Below are 15,014 nucleotides of genomic sequence, written 5' to 3' on the forward strand. Positions count from 1 at the left end.
GACGACTGGCTTCTCTTATAGAACGCGTGTCGGCACGCGATCTCCGACGGCTGCGGAGAGTAATGTGCCTTCAGCTTATCAGTCAGCTCTTTGAAGGCCACGGTCGTTATGTCCGCTGGCGCCACCAGGGACCGAGCGATATCAAAGACGTTCTTGCCACACACTCAGGAGTGTGGCCCGCTTCTTCTCGTCTGTGGTGATATCGTTCACCTCGAGGTGGAACCCGAACCTCAGCAGGTAGGCGTCCCAGTCCTCGGTCGTTGGTTCGAATGCCTAGAACTTCAGGCTATTGGCCATAGCTGCAATCGCTGCCACCGGCTCTGATGGTGCCTGTTGCTGCTCTGCCACTACGAGTTGCGACTCGCTGTTGCCCGTCGTGGGGTTGGGACCAGCGGGGCTGCCTACCCGCTCCTTGATCCCATCCTCGTCGCCAATTGTTAAGTCCGGCGCTTAACAATGAGTCGAAGAGTGATTTCAGCAAAACTCAGGTTTATTCAGCTCGATAATCAACTTCTCCAACACGGTACAACTCCTCATAGCCCGAACAGCTTGTCCATTTCAGCTGCTCGGTATTTAAACATTCCGGGCTAATGTAGCCACACCTACTATACAAGTTCCAATCTATCAGGTTGTTCGCATAATAGCCCAATCACAAACGTTCCCACCACAGACAGTTCAAATGTGATTGGACACAATACTTTCGGCGCGAATCCTAGCCGACGTCTGAAGCTTAGCATAGCTTCTCTATGGGACGATTCACACTTCATCCCCATGTATTCAGGGCAGCATCTGAATACATTACAGTTTCAAAGCCGAAGAGCCAGCGCTGTCCGAAGACGTTTCCGTGGTTATGTGGCCGGCATGACTAGACGCCAAGGCGCACGGAACGCTGTTACCTTCCCACCAAGATGGTACCTATTTATCTACTTGCAATTTCTTGCTTTCGAACTGCTAGGTTGGATAGACTCAGCCTATCAACATATTAATAGCTAGGTTGGCTAAATAGAGCCTCTGTTCAGATGCAGGATACCTTTGAACAGATGCAAAGGACAGGGGAGGGCTGTTGTGTTCATGCTCCTCTTGCAGGTTTTCTGGGGCAGCTGGCTGACAGCCCGTAGAAACAATGCTGGGCAAGGTGGACCTTGATCGGTCAGGTTTCATTTTCTGCTCCGGTTACCTGGAGTAATTTTGTGGTGCATCTCCTTCCAGCACTCGATGCCAGTTCACACATTCCAGAGTACACCGGTTGGGACGGGTGTGTGTGTCCCCACCCTGCTTCAGTAACACAGGCAGTGGCAAGTGTCTCCGGTCTGGATCAGGACCATGGTGTATGTAGAGAGGGGGCTTCAGCCGTCCCCCTGCACCATTTTCCTGACCCACGACAGTCCCGGGGCAGGCACTGTTTGGTCTGTTGGGTCAGTTCACATGTATTCCAAGAACACCTGGCTTTTTGCGAAACAGCACCACCTGATACTGTTTCATATTGGGAGAGGGGCTTATGGGGGAAGGCTGAAGCCCCTTCTTTACGCATGTCATGGGGCTGAGCCCATCCAGGTATCATCTGGGCATTGAGGAGAACCTGTTACTTAAGTCTGAGGCAGGGTGGGACTCCAGACCCAGACCGTGTAATCCAGGAACGTGACTCCTTTCTTCAAAGTCCCCTGGCCAGTGTCTCTTGCACCTCCTGTGGGGCAGGGGTCGTGAGTCCCAAGTAGCTCTATAGAAGCAGCGGGTTGGCTCTCCCTATTTCTGGACAGGTCTCTTGGCTCTACACAGCCAACTCCCTCCCGATCAAGACTCTGACACACACATACACACACCCCTCCTGGGAACCTGTGGCAGCGCCCAGCCTCAGAAACGCATGAGAGAATATCTGGGGAGTATCTCTGAGCATGTGTAGCGTGCTTTCCGTTAACCACTGAATAATCACAACGGCTCCCTACCAATGCTGTCTAAGCTGTGGAGTCTTCTGAGCAAAAATTCTACTTTGTGAGCCACTGGCATTAAAGTTGTGAGCCAGCAATTTGGCTGCTGCATAAATGAGTTTGCTCTGGAACTGAGACAAAAATGTGTGAGCCGGAGGCTAAAAAACTGTGAGCTAGCTCACACTAACTCAGCTTAGAGGGAACACTGCTCCCGACTCCCCTGCATGATTGCAGAGTGGGATCTAGGAATGGAAGGCAGATCAGCAGCCAGTGTATGACAGCCCACCCGAGACCTCAATATATCTTCCTCCTTGCTATCAGTAAAAATTGTGTGTGTTTGTGCGTGTGTGTCACAGTCCTTACAGGCGATCTGAGAGCTGTCCATCCAGGAACAGCAAAGCTTCCAGCACTCCAGCTGTGCCCCACTGTCTCCCTTGTAAAAAGAAGACTCTGCCTCCTTTCCTCGGAGAAATACCAACTTGACAGCCCCTGCCAGGTATGCCTGGAGGGCTTGCATTGACTCCTCCATCCTCCAGAGAAGGCACCAGGTATCCCCAAGCCCGACCAGACTGTCAGGGTTTTCACCCTGGATGGCAAAGGAAGAGTTAAATGGGAGTGCGGCACACAGGTTGGCGGCCGGCCCAGTATCTCACACCTATCCCAGGTATCGGTCACATGCTCGAGGCGTGGAGGCCCCACAAACCCGTCCTTTGTTCCTGGCTCAGCCTGCACAGTCCTTGTGTCCTCCTGCGGACAACGGCTCCTCTGTCACCAGGAGCCACTCAAGCCCCTTCTGGATGGTGGCTCCCCCCCCCCCCCGCACGCACACACAAAAAGTAGGCAGAAACAAACTAATATCAGTTCTTTACATAAAAAAATGGATCTAGCTGATAGTGTGGGATCCAAATTCTTAAAGTTGGCAACAAAAGGGGCTGCCGCCCACCATTGCCAGTTTGGTGTAGTGGTTAAGTGCGTGGACTCTAATCTGGGAGAACCGGGTTTGATTCCCCACTCCTCCACTTGCAGCTGCTGGATGACCTTGGGCAAGCCATAGTTCTGACAGAGCTGTCCTTGAAAGGGCAGTTCTTGAAAGAGTTCTCTCAGCCCCACCCACCTCACAGGGTGCCTGGTGTGGGGAGGGGAAGGGAACGGAGTCGCTCTGAGACTCTGAGTGAAGGGCGGGGTAGAAATCCAATCTCCTCCTCCTCCTCCTCCTCCATTGCTGTTTTGGTATCTGGGTTGTTGTGCCCACCCACATGGCCCCTGCCAGCGTGTTTGGACAAAGGGTAACGTACACACGGCATACAGGATCGTCTGTAACAGCAGTCTCTCTTTATGGAGCAAAGCGTTTTAGCCTGTCTGGCCCTGAAACGACTATGCGCATTCATCCCTTGCTGCCCAGGTGCCTGGAAATCCCTCTCAGAATAATCCCAGGGTGTCCCCACCATCACTGCCAGGCATGCGCCTGCCTCTCAGCAGGATCACAGGTGCCCTCAGTCCACACGTTACCCACAGGGAGGTTGACTTTAGTTTAGTTGATCGATGTCCCACTCCATTTCCTGCAAGCAAGACTCAGGGCAGCGTACAACAAATAATGGCAATAAAATCAATAATAATAAAACGCAGCCCAATTAAAGTTAGGTGGCGTCGTATGTCTATCCCACAAACAGCTGAGGTGGCTGGCATACAATTCATATTCCCCTCATGAGGGTCTTAAACAGGCCAGAGTAGACAATAGGGGGGGGGAGACCCCAGGAGGCCACTGGTCTCTCTGACCGTCAGTGTCCTCAACCATGTGCCGGGTGGAACATCTTGGTCTTACAGGCTCTGTGGAGCTGAGCCAAGTCCCACAGGGCCTGGATCTCACTGGGGAGAGAGTTCCACCAGGCTGGGGCCAGGGCTGAAAAGGCCCTGGTTGAGGACAGCCAGACCGTTTGGGGACCAGGGACTACTAGCAAGTCGGTACCAGTTGAGCATTATGCTCTCTGTGGGGCACAAGGAAGAGGCAGTCCCATAGGTACGACGGTTCCATTACTCCGTGGAGTTCCTTCTGCTAGAATGCTCACGTTTCATCCACCAAAAGGGCCTTTGAAACACCCCTGCCTTAAAGTGTGGTATGAAACAGGTCTCCGATGGGAACGCAGTTTTTTATGAGTGGGACGGGAGATCACGTTTGATTTGAGAGCAACTGAAATCCTGCCCTTGCCATGAACTGATAAGGTGCCCTCGGTCACCCGGCAGTGTTCTCGCCACTTCATTCCCCCACCCCCAGTTTGGCAATACGCATAGGATGGAAGTAGTCTACCTTACAGGAGGGCTGTAGCAGAGAACTGTAACGTATGCAAACACTTGGAATCACCCTAAACTGCTCAGAGCAAATGAGCAAGGATTCGTTTTTGTGGAGTGCAGCGCTCCAGCTGGCGCCTTGCGCTTCTGGCGGCATGAGGAAAGGAGGAAATGTTTTAACAAATAAATAAATTGCCAGGCTCTGGATCCAATCTGTTTCATAACAGTGTGGTTCTACTGAATCATAAGGACCCCTCCCTTCCCACCTAGTGCCCTGGAATTGTGTACCCCTGAAATGTAGCCAAGAATTGAGTCTGACGCCATGCATCCAAGATAGCCCCTGAGCATTCCACGTTTCACACAGTGCGTATGTAACTTGTGGAACTCATTGACACAGGATGTGGCAATAGCGATTCATTTAGATGCTTTACAGGGGGGGTTGGCGGATTCCGCGGGGAGGGATTGAAACAGCAACGAGCCCCGATGACTGAATGGAATCTCCGTGTTCAGAAGCAGTCAGCCTCTGAATCCCAGAGCCAGGAGGCAACATCAGGGAAAGTCTTTATGCCCTGTTGTTGGCTTTCCAGGGGAATTGGTTGGCCACTGTGTGAGACAGGACGCTGGACTCGATGAACCACTGGTCTGATCCAGCAGGGCTCTTCTTATGTTCTTATGACCGGTGATATCTGCAACAGGTGTTTGCTCGCAAGAAGAACTAGATAAGGAAGGTTTTCCTTATCCCGTCCCTTGGTTAAATGCATTGTCTAGGTGCAAAGGAGGACATTGAGGCACAGTTTGGTGTAGTGGACTCTAATCAGGGAGAACCGGATTTGATTCCCCACTCCTCCACTTGCAGCTGCTGGATGACCTTGGGCAAGCCATAGTTCTGACAGAGCTGTTCTCTCAGGGACTGTTCTGGAAAGAGCTCTCTCAGCCCTACCTACCTCACAGGGTGTCTGTTGTGGGGAGGGGAAGGGAAAGGAGATTGTAAGCCGCTCTAAGACTCCGAGTGAAGGGTGCGGTGTAAATCCAGGCTCCCCCTCCCCCTCTTCTTCTTCTTCTTGGAATTTGGGTTTCTGCAGCCTCTTATGCAAAGCAAAATCTCTTCTATCTAAAAGCTAAACATGTGGGAGCTTCACTATACTGGGACACCACAATGATGCTGTTCAGTGCCTCTTGCGAGGCCATGTCCTCCTGCTCCATTTACCTCTCCCCCTCTCCCCCTCTCCCCCGCTTTGGGTCCCCCTGCACAGAGTTTACATAGCTCTTGTTTGACGGCAGGTGAACTGAGCCAAGCGGGAGGGTGTGGACCGCCTGTCACGCTGGGCACCGCTCAGAACAGGCGAAAACAAACAGAAGCTCAATCTGCTCCAAACCCCAAGCGTTCAGGGAAGAGGAGATCTGTCTCTTCCTTCTCTGGGCAGAACCAAGCAGCCTGAGCCGCTCTTAGCAAGGCAAAGGGAAAACCAGAACTTCGCTTCAATCCACAGGCATCATCCGGGTTCAGCTGAGCCACGTCTCAGTCCGAGAACCTCTTTTCAGTGCCAGGGAGCTCAGACACGGGAAGTAATAGTGCAGAGAAGAGGGTTTCTGGGCATGCACAAAGCACGTTCCCCACCAACACTGCGTAATCACAAGCCACAGCAAACATTGGACAGCAGGGGAAAGTAAGATTTCAAGCTAAACTTGAAGGCTGCCTCCAGCCCCACTACCTCTCAGTTTTGAAAAAAAAGCACCCCGGTTTGGAGACAGCATGGCCAAGTCTGTCTTTAAGGTCCTGGTTCTGCCTTGGAAGGACCTCTGTTCCACGTGGGGCCTCTGGATTGGAGGTGCAGGCTCCCTGCAATGGGGTTGTGACCAATGCTCCATCCAAACTGCGGGGTCTTGTGAGGAAAAATCCTACTTTGTGAGTTGCTGGCATTAAAGTTGTGAGCGAGCGATTTGGCTGCTGTGTAAATTAGTTTGCTCTGGAGTCATCCTTCCTGAGCTGAGACAAAAATATGAGCTGGAGGCTAAAAAACTGAGAGCTAGCTCACACTAACTCAGCTTAGAGGGAACACTAGTTTTGACATCTGTATTTATAGCCATGTGGGCTCTCTGCCTCCCATTTATTTTTCATAATTGATTCTATCATGATGTCCCCCGACTTCCTACCCAAGGGATAAAGGTTGGCCTTATATCATCTCACCCCCAACGACAAGCCATGAGCTTTGATCCCGGGGTTTCCAGTAGCTGTATCCACGTCGCTGCAGCCAGTGACTCCATGCAGCTTCCTTTGATCAGGGCCCATGCTAACCTCCATTGTCTCGATCCACCAAGGAGCCCGGGAACCGAACCGTCCAAGCCACGCAGGCAGAGGGATTCCAGCTGTTTGAAGTGGGATACTCAGATCTCAAGGCCAGAGTGCATCTTAACCCTTACAGAAGTGGCGGTTGTGGGGTGGGAGTCAGGCCAGCCCATGGCATTTTGGTGCTTAAGGTGGGAAATTTAAACGATCTTTTCCACAGTTGCAAAGACACACCAAATGAGGTGTACGTTGGATACAGTGGAGCAATGTTCCCTCTAAGCTGTGGAGGCTTGTGAGCAAAAATTCTACTTTGTGAGCTACTGGCATTAAAGTTATGAGTGAGCAATTTGGCTGCTGCATAAATCAGTTTGCTTTGGAGCCATCCCTTCCTGAGCTAAGACAAAAATGTGTGAGCCAGAGGCTAAAAATCTGTGAGCTAGCTCACACCAACTCAGCTTAGAGGGAACTATGCAGTGGAGTGAAGCGCTCCTCTAAGCAGTGGAGTCTTGTGAGCAAAAATTCTACTTTGTGAGCTGCTGTCCTTAAAGTTGTGAGCAAGCGATTTGCTTCTGGAGCCATCCTTCCTGAGCTGAAAAACTGTGAGCTAGCTCACACTAACTCAGCTTGGAGGGAACACTTGCAGTGGAGGCAGCTGTGTTGCTTTGGCTCTCCTCCCTCTATGCGACGAGCAGAGAGAGTGCCTCTGGTTTCATCCTATGGACGTGAGCGGCACTCAGCTCTCTCCAGTGCATGCAGGACCATCTCCAAAACCTGAGTCCTAATGAGAAAAAAAATGCCCCAAGTGGCAAACCCAAGGAGAGGAAAAGTCAGGGGGCAGAGAGAAGGAAGGTTTCAGCTCCGTTTGCATATATTTTTTATAAAATAACCAATGTACAAACACAGTTTATAATTAATGAATGTCAGAGAATAGAAATGGCGGCCAGGGGATGGGCAGAGACAATTTGGGGGGGAAGGAAAAGGGCAATGCTTGTAGTATCTCCAATAACTGACCCCTTTTCCAATGGTAAAATAAACCCCATGCTTTGTAAAGGTATGCGGAAGATCCACGAACCGATGTGCCCACCCTCACCCCGCCCCGCCCCATCAAGTATACTCTGGCCCTGACAGAAGATGAGAGAATCGCAATGAATTTGCTCGAATTAGGTTCAGAGTGCAGCCCAAGTTCTGCCCTGGAAGATTGTCTTATTTATTTTAATTAAATTGGTTACCATTAACCTGGGATTCCCAAGATGACCAGAAGCACCTTGCAGGATAAGACTGAGGCTCTTGTTCCCAAGAGGGACGCTCTAAGGGGGAGTCTACGAGGAGCACCTGGAGCCCAGTAAAAACACTGGAATGGTCCTACTGCACCGAGCCAAGGGTCCTTTCTGTGGCCATACAAAAGGCTCACGGAGGAGGCATGACCGCGACAGCCCTCCTGCTCAGATGTCCACCCCCTCTGCACCTGGAAATCCCACTTATTGTGACTTAACATCTGCCTCAAGTTTGTCTACTGCTTTGTGTCCATATATGGGTTGCTGGGTGAGGGTCCCTCCAGACCAACATTTGGTTCCATTTCCAACAGTGGCCAGGCAGATTATCGGAGTGGTTCCCACGCAGAGCGTGATCGTCTACTCCACGGCCCCCAGCTTCTCCTACTCAGAAACGATCTGCCTCTGAATATTTATAGGTGTACTAATTAAATGCTTACTGGAATGTATCTGTGTTTTTTTTTTAAAGCCACCCTATTGCCACATCTTGTGGCAGTGAGTTCCATAAGTTCCATTACGTTTTGTCTGGGCAGCAACCTGCTTCTGTAGTGCCCCCTCCCTCTTGGGCTACCCTTAAAGTGCTCCAACTTACCACCTGCATGGTACTTTCATTTAATTAGCTGGCAGGCCCCCTGAGGCCCCCTCCAAAAAAATTCCCTAGCTACGGGGCTGAATGTCTCTCTCCTTCACTCGGCATGATCTCTTCCACAGAAACCCATTCATTTCAGTGGTGCTTGGGCAGGAGAACTTCCTGGTATATGTTGCCCCCACGGGTTATTTGTTTTTGACTCCCACACATCTCCCTTGAGGCACCCAAAATATACTGCCTGAGGCAGCTACCTGTCCTTACCTCAGGGCAGGATTCTGGGTTGTGGTTCAGGATCAGGGCGAGCTCAGGCTAGCACTAAGCAGAAAGTCTGTTTAAAAATCCTTCTCCGTTTGGATACCTTCCCCCTCTTTTCCAGAATATTCATAACTTGCCTATGGCTGCCCTCGGATTGCTGCTGAGATGTGCTCATGCTTTCTTTCTTTCTTTCTTTTTAATCATTTTATTTAAATTTTATCCAAAGTATACAACTTTTACAATTGTAATTATGTAGATATAGTCTGAACGAGTCTATTACATATTTTTGTTCTCTATCCATTTATAACATTCTGCCCATCTTTCTTTAAACACCTTATCATCTTTCCCTTGCAAAATTACTGTTAATTTGTCCATTTCTGCGACATCCGTAAGTTTCTCAGTTAATTCCTTTCTCTTGGGAATCTTCTTGTTTCCAGTATTTAGCTATCAGGATTCTAGCCGCTGTGAGCATATATGTTAGTATATACAAGTTTTTTCCTTTATGTTCATTTGTGCGCATGCTTTCTGAGCTAAGATTAGGACCCTTTGCCGAGTCCAAAGCTCTATCCGCTAGAGACCCCTCGGGCCTCTTGCCTCCTGGAGCCTCCCACCAGCACAAAAGGAGCGCAGCATCGTTGCGTAAGCAACAAAAAGGGGCTAGGCGCACACACCGAACTGCAAAGTAAACACAGAGCAAGAATGCAGAACGCTCACCAGTAAACACGGACAGAACTATGAGACCAAACAGCCTGGCTGTTCCCAGGAAGCTGAAAGTGGGCTGCCACTCACGTCGGACCCAAATCGTCAAGAATGCAACGTTTGATCGAGTTACTAAAACAGAGTTTTATTTGCGGGAGAAAGAAGAGAACACCATAAACTAGTACAAAACACAAAGCAGGTGGGGGAGTCTCAGTCGGCCTCGAGCCCCGTAGAACCATGAACCCGTTTCCGCCTATCTTCGCTGGATGTGAACCCGCCTTGGTATCCCTGGTTAAAATGTTCATGACAGAAAAGTCTGAAGGGCTGCTACCAGTCAAGATTCATTTTACCGGCAGCTTCTTAAATATTCCTCTGCCCTGTTCCAGTGGTTGCCACCACCCTGCTCTCCCAGGAGGTGTCGGTATCTGCTAGTCGGCTTGTTCACTCCTGACCGGGGTAGTTACCACTCGTGCTGAAGGGCCAGGCTTGAGAACATGAGGGATGTCGGCCATCTTTGCTTCTCCCTCACCAACTCTCACAAGCTTCTCAGTGGCAGACCACTTGCTCAAATGCACCGCCCGCTTTTCCCCATGGCTGATTCCCTGTACCTTGGGTGGAAACCATTTATTTCCCAGAGGTCCGGTTTGGGACAAAGTTATTACCTCAAGGCAGGATCTCCTTCTCAGTGTAGAGGAGGAAGTGGAGGCCATCTTTATTTCTCCCTGGAAGCCTGTCACACACAAGAATGCTGGCCTCTTTGCCCAAATCAAACCAAATCCCGTGCCCTAAAGCAGCCATTGCAGCTTTAAAAAGAGCCCTGGTTTGATATCATCTCCCACCGCCCATCATTTCCCCAGAATTCGCAACAGCAGGCAGATCTTAAGCCTGGAGGATGTCTCTCCCCACACAGTCTTTGTCACATCATCGCACCCTCCCTCCCCACCCTTTAAATTAATCACTTTTCTAAGTAATCCCCGCAGAAACAAAGGGTCCGAGATAGGAAGAATAAAAGGGCCCAGTGTGAGCCTTGAACAGCAGAGAGGCAATGTGAAGGGCACACCCACGGGGGCTTCCCTGGCTTACAAACAGTGCCCTGGCCCCCTTGCCAACCTTTGCTGGCTGAAGACGAAGCTTGAGGGACGGGAAGCAGGGTCTAATCTTGCAGAGGCACTCAGTGAAAGTCCAAGATGGGGCGAGAGGTGTTTTCAGTCAAAGGCTATCCACGAGAAGACGAGAAAGGACGAGCTGACGGGTTTTCCTTCCCCTTTTCAGGGATTCTTTGTGGCGGGGGAACGCCAGCCCAGAGCCCCTCATTCAGTCCCCAAAGTTAAAGCAGAACATATCTCTGTGCATGTATTCCCAAGGATATATCTGACTGTCTCTTTTCTTGAGTGAGTGACGGTGAAGTTCAGGAGCCTCCTGGCGGGTGCAGCAATGAGCGGTTGAGTTTTACACCCAGGGTGGGCTGCCGCTTCATACATAGTTCTTCTTGTCGTAGTTGGTCACTGCTGACCTGGGGGCTGAGTAGGCCACATTTGTGGGTCTGTACCTGTCATCTTTAGGGGGGCAGGTGCAGCAGAGCAAGGCGCCCCCGAAAAGAAAGAGGGCAGCCGCTGCCCAGCCAATGTAGAGAGAAGCTCCCAGCTCTCGCTTCTGGGCTTGGGGCACCAGCGTGTTGTAGAAGTCACGGATTATGGTGTTGGCCGACCAGCAGACGGGGATGAGGACCAGCATGCCGGACAAGAGGAAGACGACTCCAGAGACGATGGTCACCTTGGCCTTGGTGGACTCTTCCTCGATACAGCGGGTGCACTGGGCCCCCATCAAGAAGACGAGGATGCCCAATGCACCTAGGAGGACGGCAATGACCACCAGGGCACGGGCGGCCTGCAGGTCCGGGGGTAACGACAGCATGGAGTCATAAACCTTGCATTGCATCTGGCCAGTACTCTGCACCACGCAGTCCATCCAGAGACCCTCCCAGGTGATCTGTGCAGTGACAATGGAGGCGCCAATGAAGGCCGTCACCCGCCACATGGGCAGCCCGCAGCACAAGATGCAGCCGATCCAGCCCAGGACGGACAGGGACACCCCGCCAATTTCCAGGCCCATCGACATTTTGCCGCCGCTTTGTCGGTCAGTGCTTGCCAAGCGGGGGAATCGGTTGCTCTCGGCGTGTAGCTTCCAGTAGAGCTTCTCAAGCACCTGGGCTTGGGCTGATTTATAACCATCGCTATAGCCGGGGCGGGCTGTGTTAGCTCAGGCGCGGGGTGGGGCTTTGCCAACGGACTCTCACCCAGCCGTTCCCTCACACCATCTCCTTTTGTTTGTTTGTGGAGATGGCATCCCTGAGAGATGGAGGCCGACCAGGGAGGGCGAGCTGGAAGCGAGCCCTGAATTCCTACCGCTTGTTTGCCGTGACCGCTTTTGGTTTCAAGAGGAGGCTGGCAAGCAGGGGCAGGGCTGGAAGCAGAAGGGGAATACCTTCCAGAGTGCTCTGAATGGCACAGGGTGTTTCTTGACTTTTAAGCCTCAGAAGGCCTTGAATATTTATGGGTGAGGCCGGCATTCTCAGCATCCGTTCTGTTAAATGACTGCCACCATTTGAACCCAGAGCCTCAATCACTTGAGGCTGGGATAGTCTAGTGAGTTATTTGGGGTTGTGCATGCTTGGAGAGCAGAGCCCCTTTTAGGTATAAAAAGGGAGGATGGGTCTGCAACATGAGAACCGGTCATGGGCTCAGCAGTACAGCAGGTGGCTTGCCTACAGAAAGTACCCAGCTGAATCCCTGGCATATGCTAAGGCTGCCCAGCTTGGGAAACTCCTGGAGATTTGGGGGTGGTGCCTGAGGGGGGCAGAGTCTGGGGAGGGGAGAGAGCTCAGCAGGCATATCGAAGTCAAAGGTCAGCTTCTTCACCTCCTCCTCTTCCTCTGTGGTGACTGCCACCAAAATTCAAATATTAAATTTAAATTTCCTGGCTTGTATTACTTCCTCCAACCTTACATCAGTTGTAGGCTACTGAATACGCATTGGTCCTATCCAGCTGCTATCCGGTTATGTTCCACTCAGTCTAAGAAACCTCTTCAGATATTTCTCAGTGTTTTGGGGGGAATCATTCTGAAGATCCACAGAAGGACACCGGCCAACAGCAGTCCCATCTGTCTCTCATTCCCCAACCACCTTCTGGCCTTTAGTGTCTTTATAAAGGTAAAGGTCTCCCTTGCTCGAAAGCCAGTCGAATCCGACTCTAGGGTTGCGGTGCTCATCTCCGTTTCAAAGCCGAAGAGTCAGCGCTGTCCGAAGACATTTCTGTCATGTGGCCGGCATGACTAAACACCAAGGCGCACGGAACGCTGTTACCTTCCCACCGAAGTGGTCCCTATTTATCTACTTGCAATTTCTTGCTTTCGAACTGCTAGGTTGGCAGGAGAGTGTCTTTATAGGCAACAATAAACAACCATTTTCTGGTATGATATGATATACCATAGGAAAAGCAGGAATCCTAGAATATCCACTCTCTGTAGATGCTTTAGGTATTCCATTTATCAAGGAATTTCCATTTCTGCTTTCCAAAGCTGCCGTTTCCTCCCAAGGAACTGATCTCTGTAGTCTGGAGATTGGTTGTCATTCTGGGAAAACTCCAGGTTCCACTTTGAGGTTGATAGCATCTCCAGGCAAAAGGTTCAAGGCGGGAAGTGTTCGGAATGAGCTCGTGTTGCCTGAGACAATGGAGAATGGAGGAGACAGTAGTCAGCTAGATGGACCAAGAAGAAGAGATTGGATTTATACCCTGTCCTTCACTGCCTGAAGGAGTCTCAGAGCAGCTTACCATCTCCTTTCCCTTCCCCTCCCCACAATAGACACCCAGTGAGGCAGGTAGGGCCGAGAGAGCTCTTTCGAGAACGGCTCTTTTGAGAACAGCTCTGAAATAACTTATAACTGACCCAAGGTCACGCCAGCAGCTGCATGTGGAGGAATGGGGAATCAAACCTGCTCCTAAACACTGCACTAAACTGGCTCTCCCAAGGCTCTGACTGTCACAGTGTAAGCAGGTAACTTCTTTTAGCCCTGGGCTCATACTTCAGAGGTTGAAGGAGGTCTTTGTTTTGGTCCATCACATCTTCACTTGGAAGATGTGGTGAAAAGCACTTCTTTTCCAGAGATCCTGGAGAGAGCTTCTTCCAGATAGACGCTACAGATACTGTTCTGACTCAGTATAAAGCATCTTCATATTTCCTCGTTGGCCCCTGTGGTAGACAAGTGTGGTATAAATAACAGGAACTTGACCTTTTGCCTTTGCCTGAGAGAGCAGAACTTTCTATCTGTAGCCCTCGAGCCTTCCAGTTTCCCAAGGGCCATTTCTCTCCCTTTGTAAGTGCCCAAGAACCATTCCGGAGGCTTGGAAATGCCAGTAGAATCCATTCAGTAGAATATTTCCTTTGCACCCTTCTGAAAGGAAGACTATTTACTGGGAAAAAACCATGGTGACTCAGCTCCCGTGTATGCTTCCATGAGGCAGCGAGCAGCTGTTATCTTGGGGTCCAGCAAATTGTTCATGGTTCAGTTATAATACTTATAATAATACTTTCCATTTATTAATTGCTTTCCCCAGTGGGCTCAAAGCGATGTACAGTTACTCAATATAGACAAGGGACTAACAATGTTTGTAGGGGAAAGGGAAGACAACATATATTCATTTAATTGCACACACCGTCACTGCCCGGTGTAGACGTCTTCTGGCTTGGCTCCGTTGTTTTCCGCACAGCTGCTTGTTGACCAGGCTTCAGAACCCGTATCTCAATCACCACACTGCCACCACCTGGCCGGAACATCCACTGCAGGGATTCTTTCGTAGCCAAGAAGTTATTTCACCTTTCTGAACCTCGACCAGGACGTCCGACCATCAGCTAACACCCTCCCACAAGGGAGATTGGCGTGCCCACCCTCTCTAAGGAGTGGTTCCCATTTTATCTACTCGCTGAAGCTTTCGAATCGCTGGGTGGATGATGAGCTGGGGACAACAGGCTGGCTGCTCACACCAGCGCGGGGCTCAAACTAACACAGTTCAGATGTTAAGACAGTGGGATATACCCACTGTGCCACCGCTCCCCTTGTTAAACAGTTAACAATGAACATCCTCCTTGGATCAGACTAAATTTCCATCCATCCCACCATCCTGTTTCCAACATGGACTGACTTGGACACCTTTGCGAAACTCGCAAGTAGCCCGTGAAGGCAATGGACATTTTGGTCCCCAGCACTTGGTATTCAGAGGTGAATACGAAGGTTCCATGTAGCCATCATGCTACAGATCATATCTGTTGCTGGTCACTTGCAAAGCTCAGGAGAGTGGGGAAGCCATCTAGAAACAGGACGAGGACTGGGCTTGCTGTGGACGATAAAAGCCAAGGTGAACAGCTAAGATTGCCAAAGGACTGGGGTTGATGTGCCTTGAAAACCTGTCTAAAGTCTTGAATAGGATCACAGAATCAACCCTCTGCTCGATGCAGGATCAGCCTAGAGCATCCCTGAAAAGTGTTTGTCCAGCCGCTGCTTAAAGACTGCCAGTGATGGGGAGCTCACCACCTCCCTAGGCTCTGCTGCCAACAGGAACAGCTCTCTGCCCTCCTAAGTGAGAGCCCTCCAAATACTTCAAGAGAGCAAACCTGTCCCCCCTCAACCTCCTCTTCTCCAGACTGA

The 15,014-nt window shown here is 50.7% G+C and overlaps 1 protein-coding gene across 1 annotated transcript; it reads right to left on the reverse strand.

Annotated features, from left to right (window-relative positions):
- Positions 1-10,331: 10,331 nt before the first annotated feature.
- On the reverse strand, positions 10,332-11,430 carry LOC107112421 (claudin-3-like). Its single transcript, XM_015413549.1, has one exon. The coding sequence runs from the start codon at positions 11,428-11,430 to the stop codon at positions 10,786-10,788; it is 645 nt and encodes a 214-aa protein (XP_015269035.1). The 3' UTR covers positions 10,332-10,785.
- Between the last annotated feature and the right edge of the window lie 3,584 nt (positions 11,431-15,014).

This window comes from Gekko japonicus, unplaced genomic scaffold (genome assembly GCF_001447785.1).
Source record: "Gekko japonicus isolate JY-2015 unplaced genomic scaffold, Gekko_japonicus_V1.1 scaffold250, whole genome shotgun sequence".
In the NCBI taxonomy this organism is placed as follows: domain Eukaryota; kingdom Metazoa; phylum Chordata; class Lepidosauria; order Squamata; family Gekkonidae; genus Gekko; species Gekko japonicus.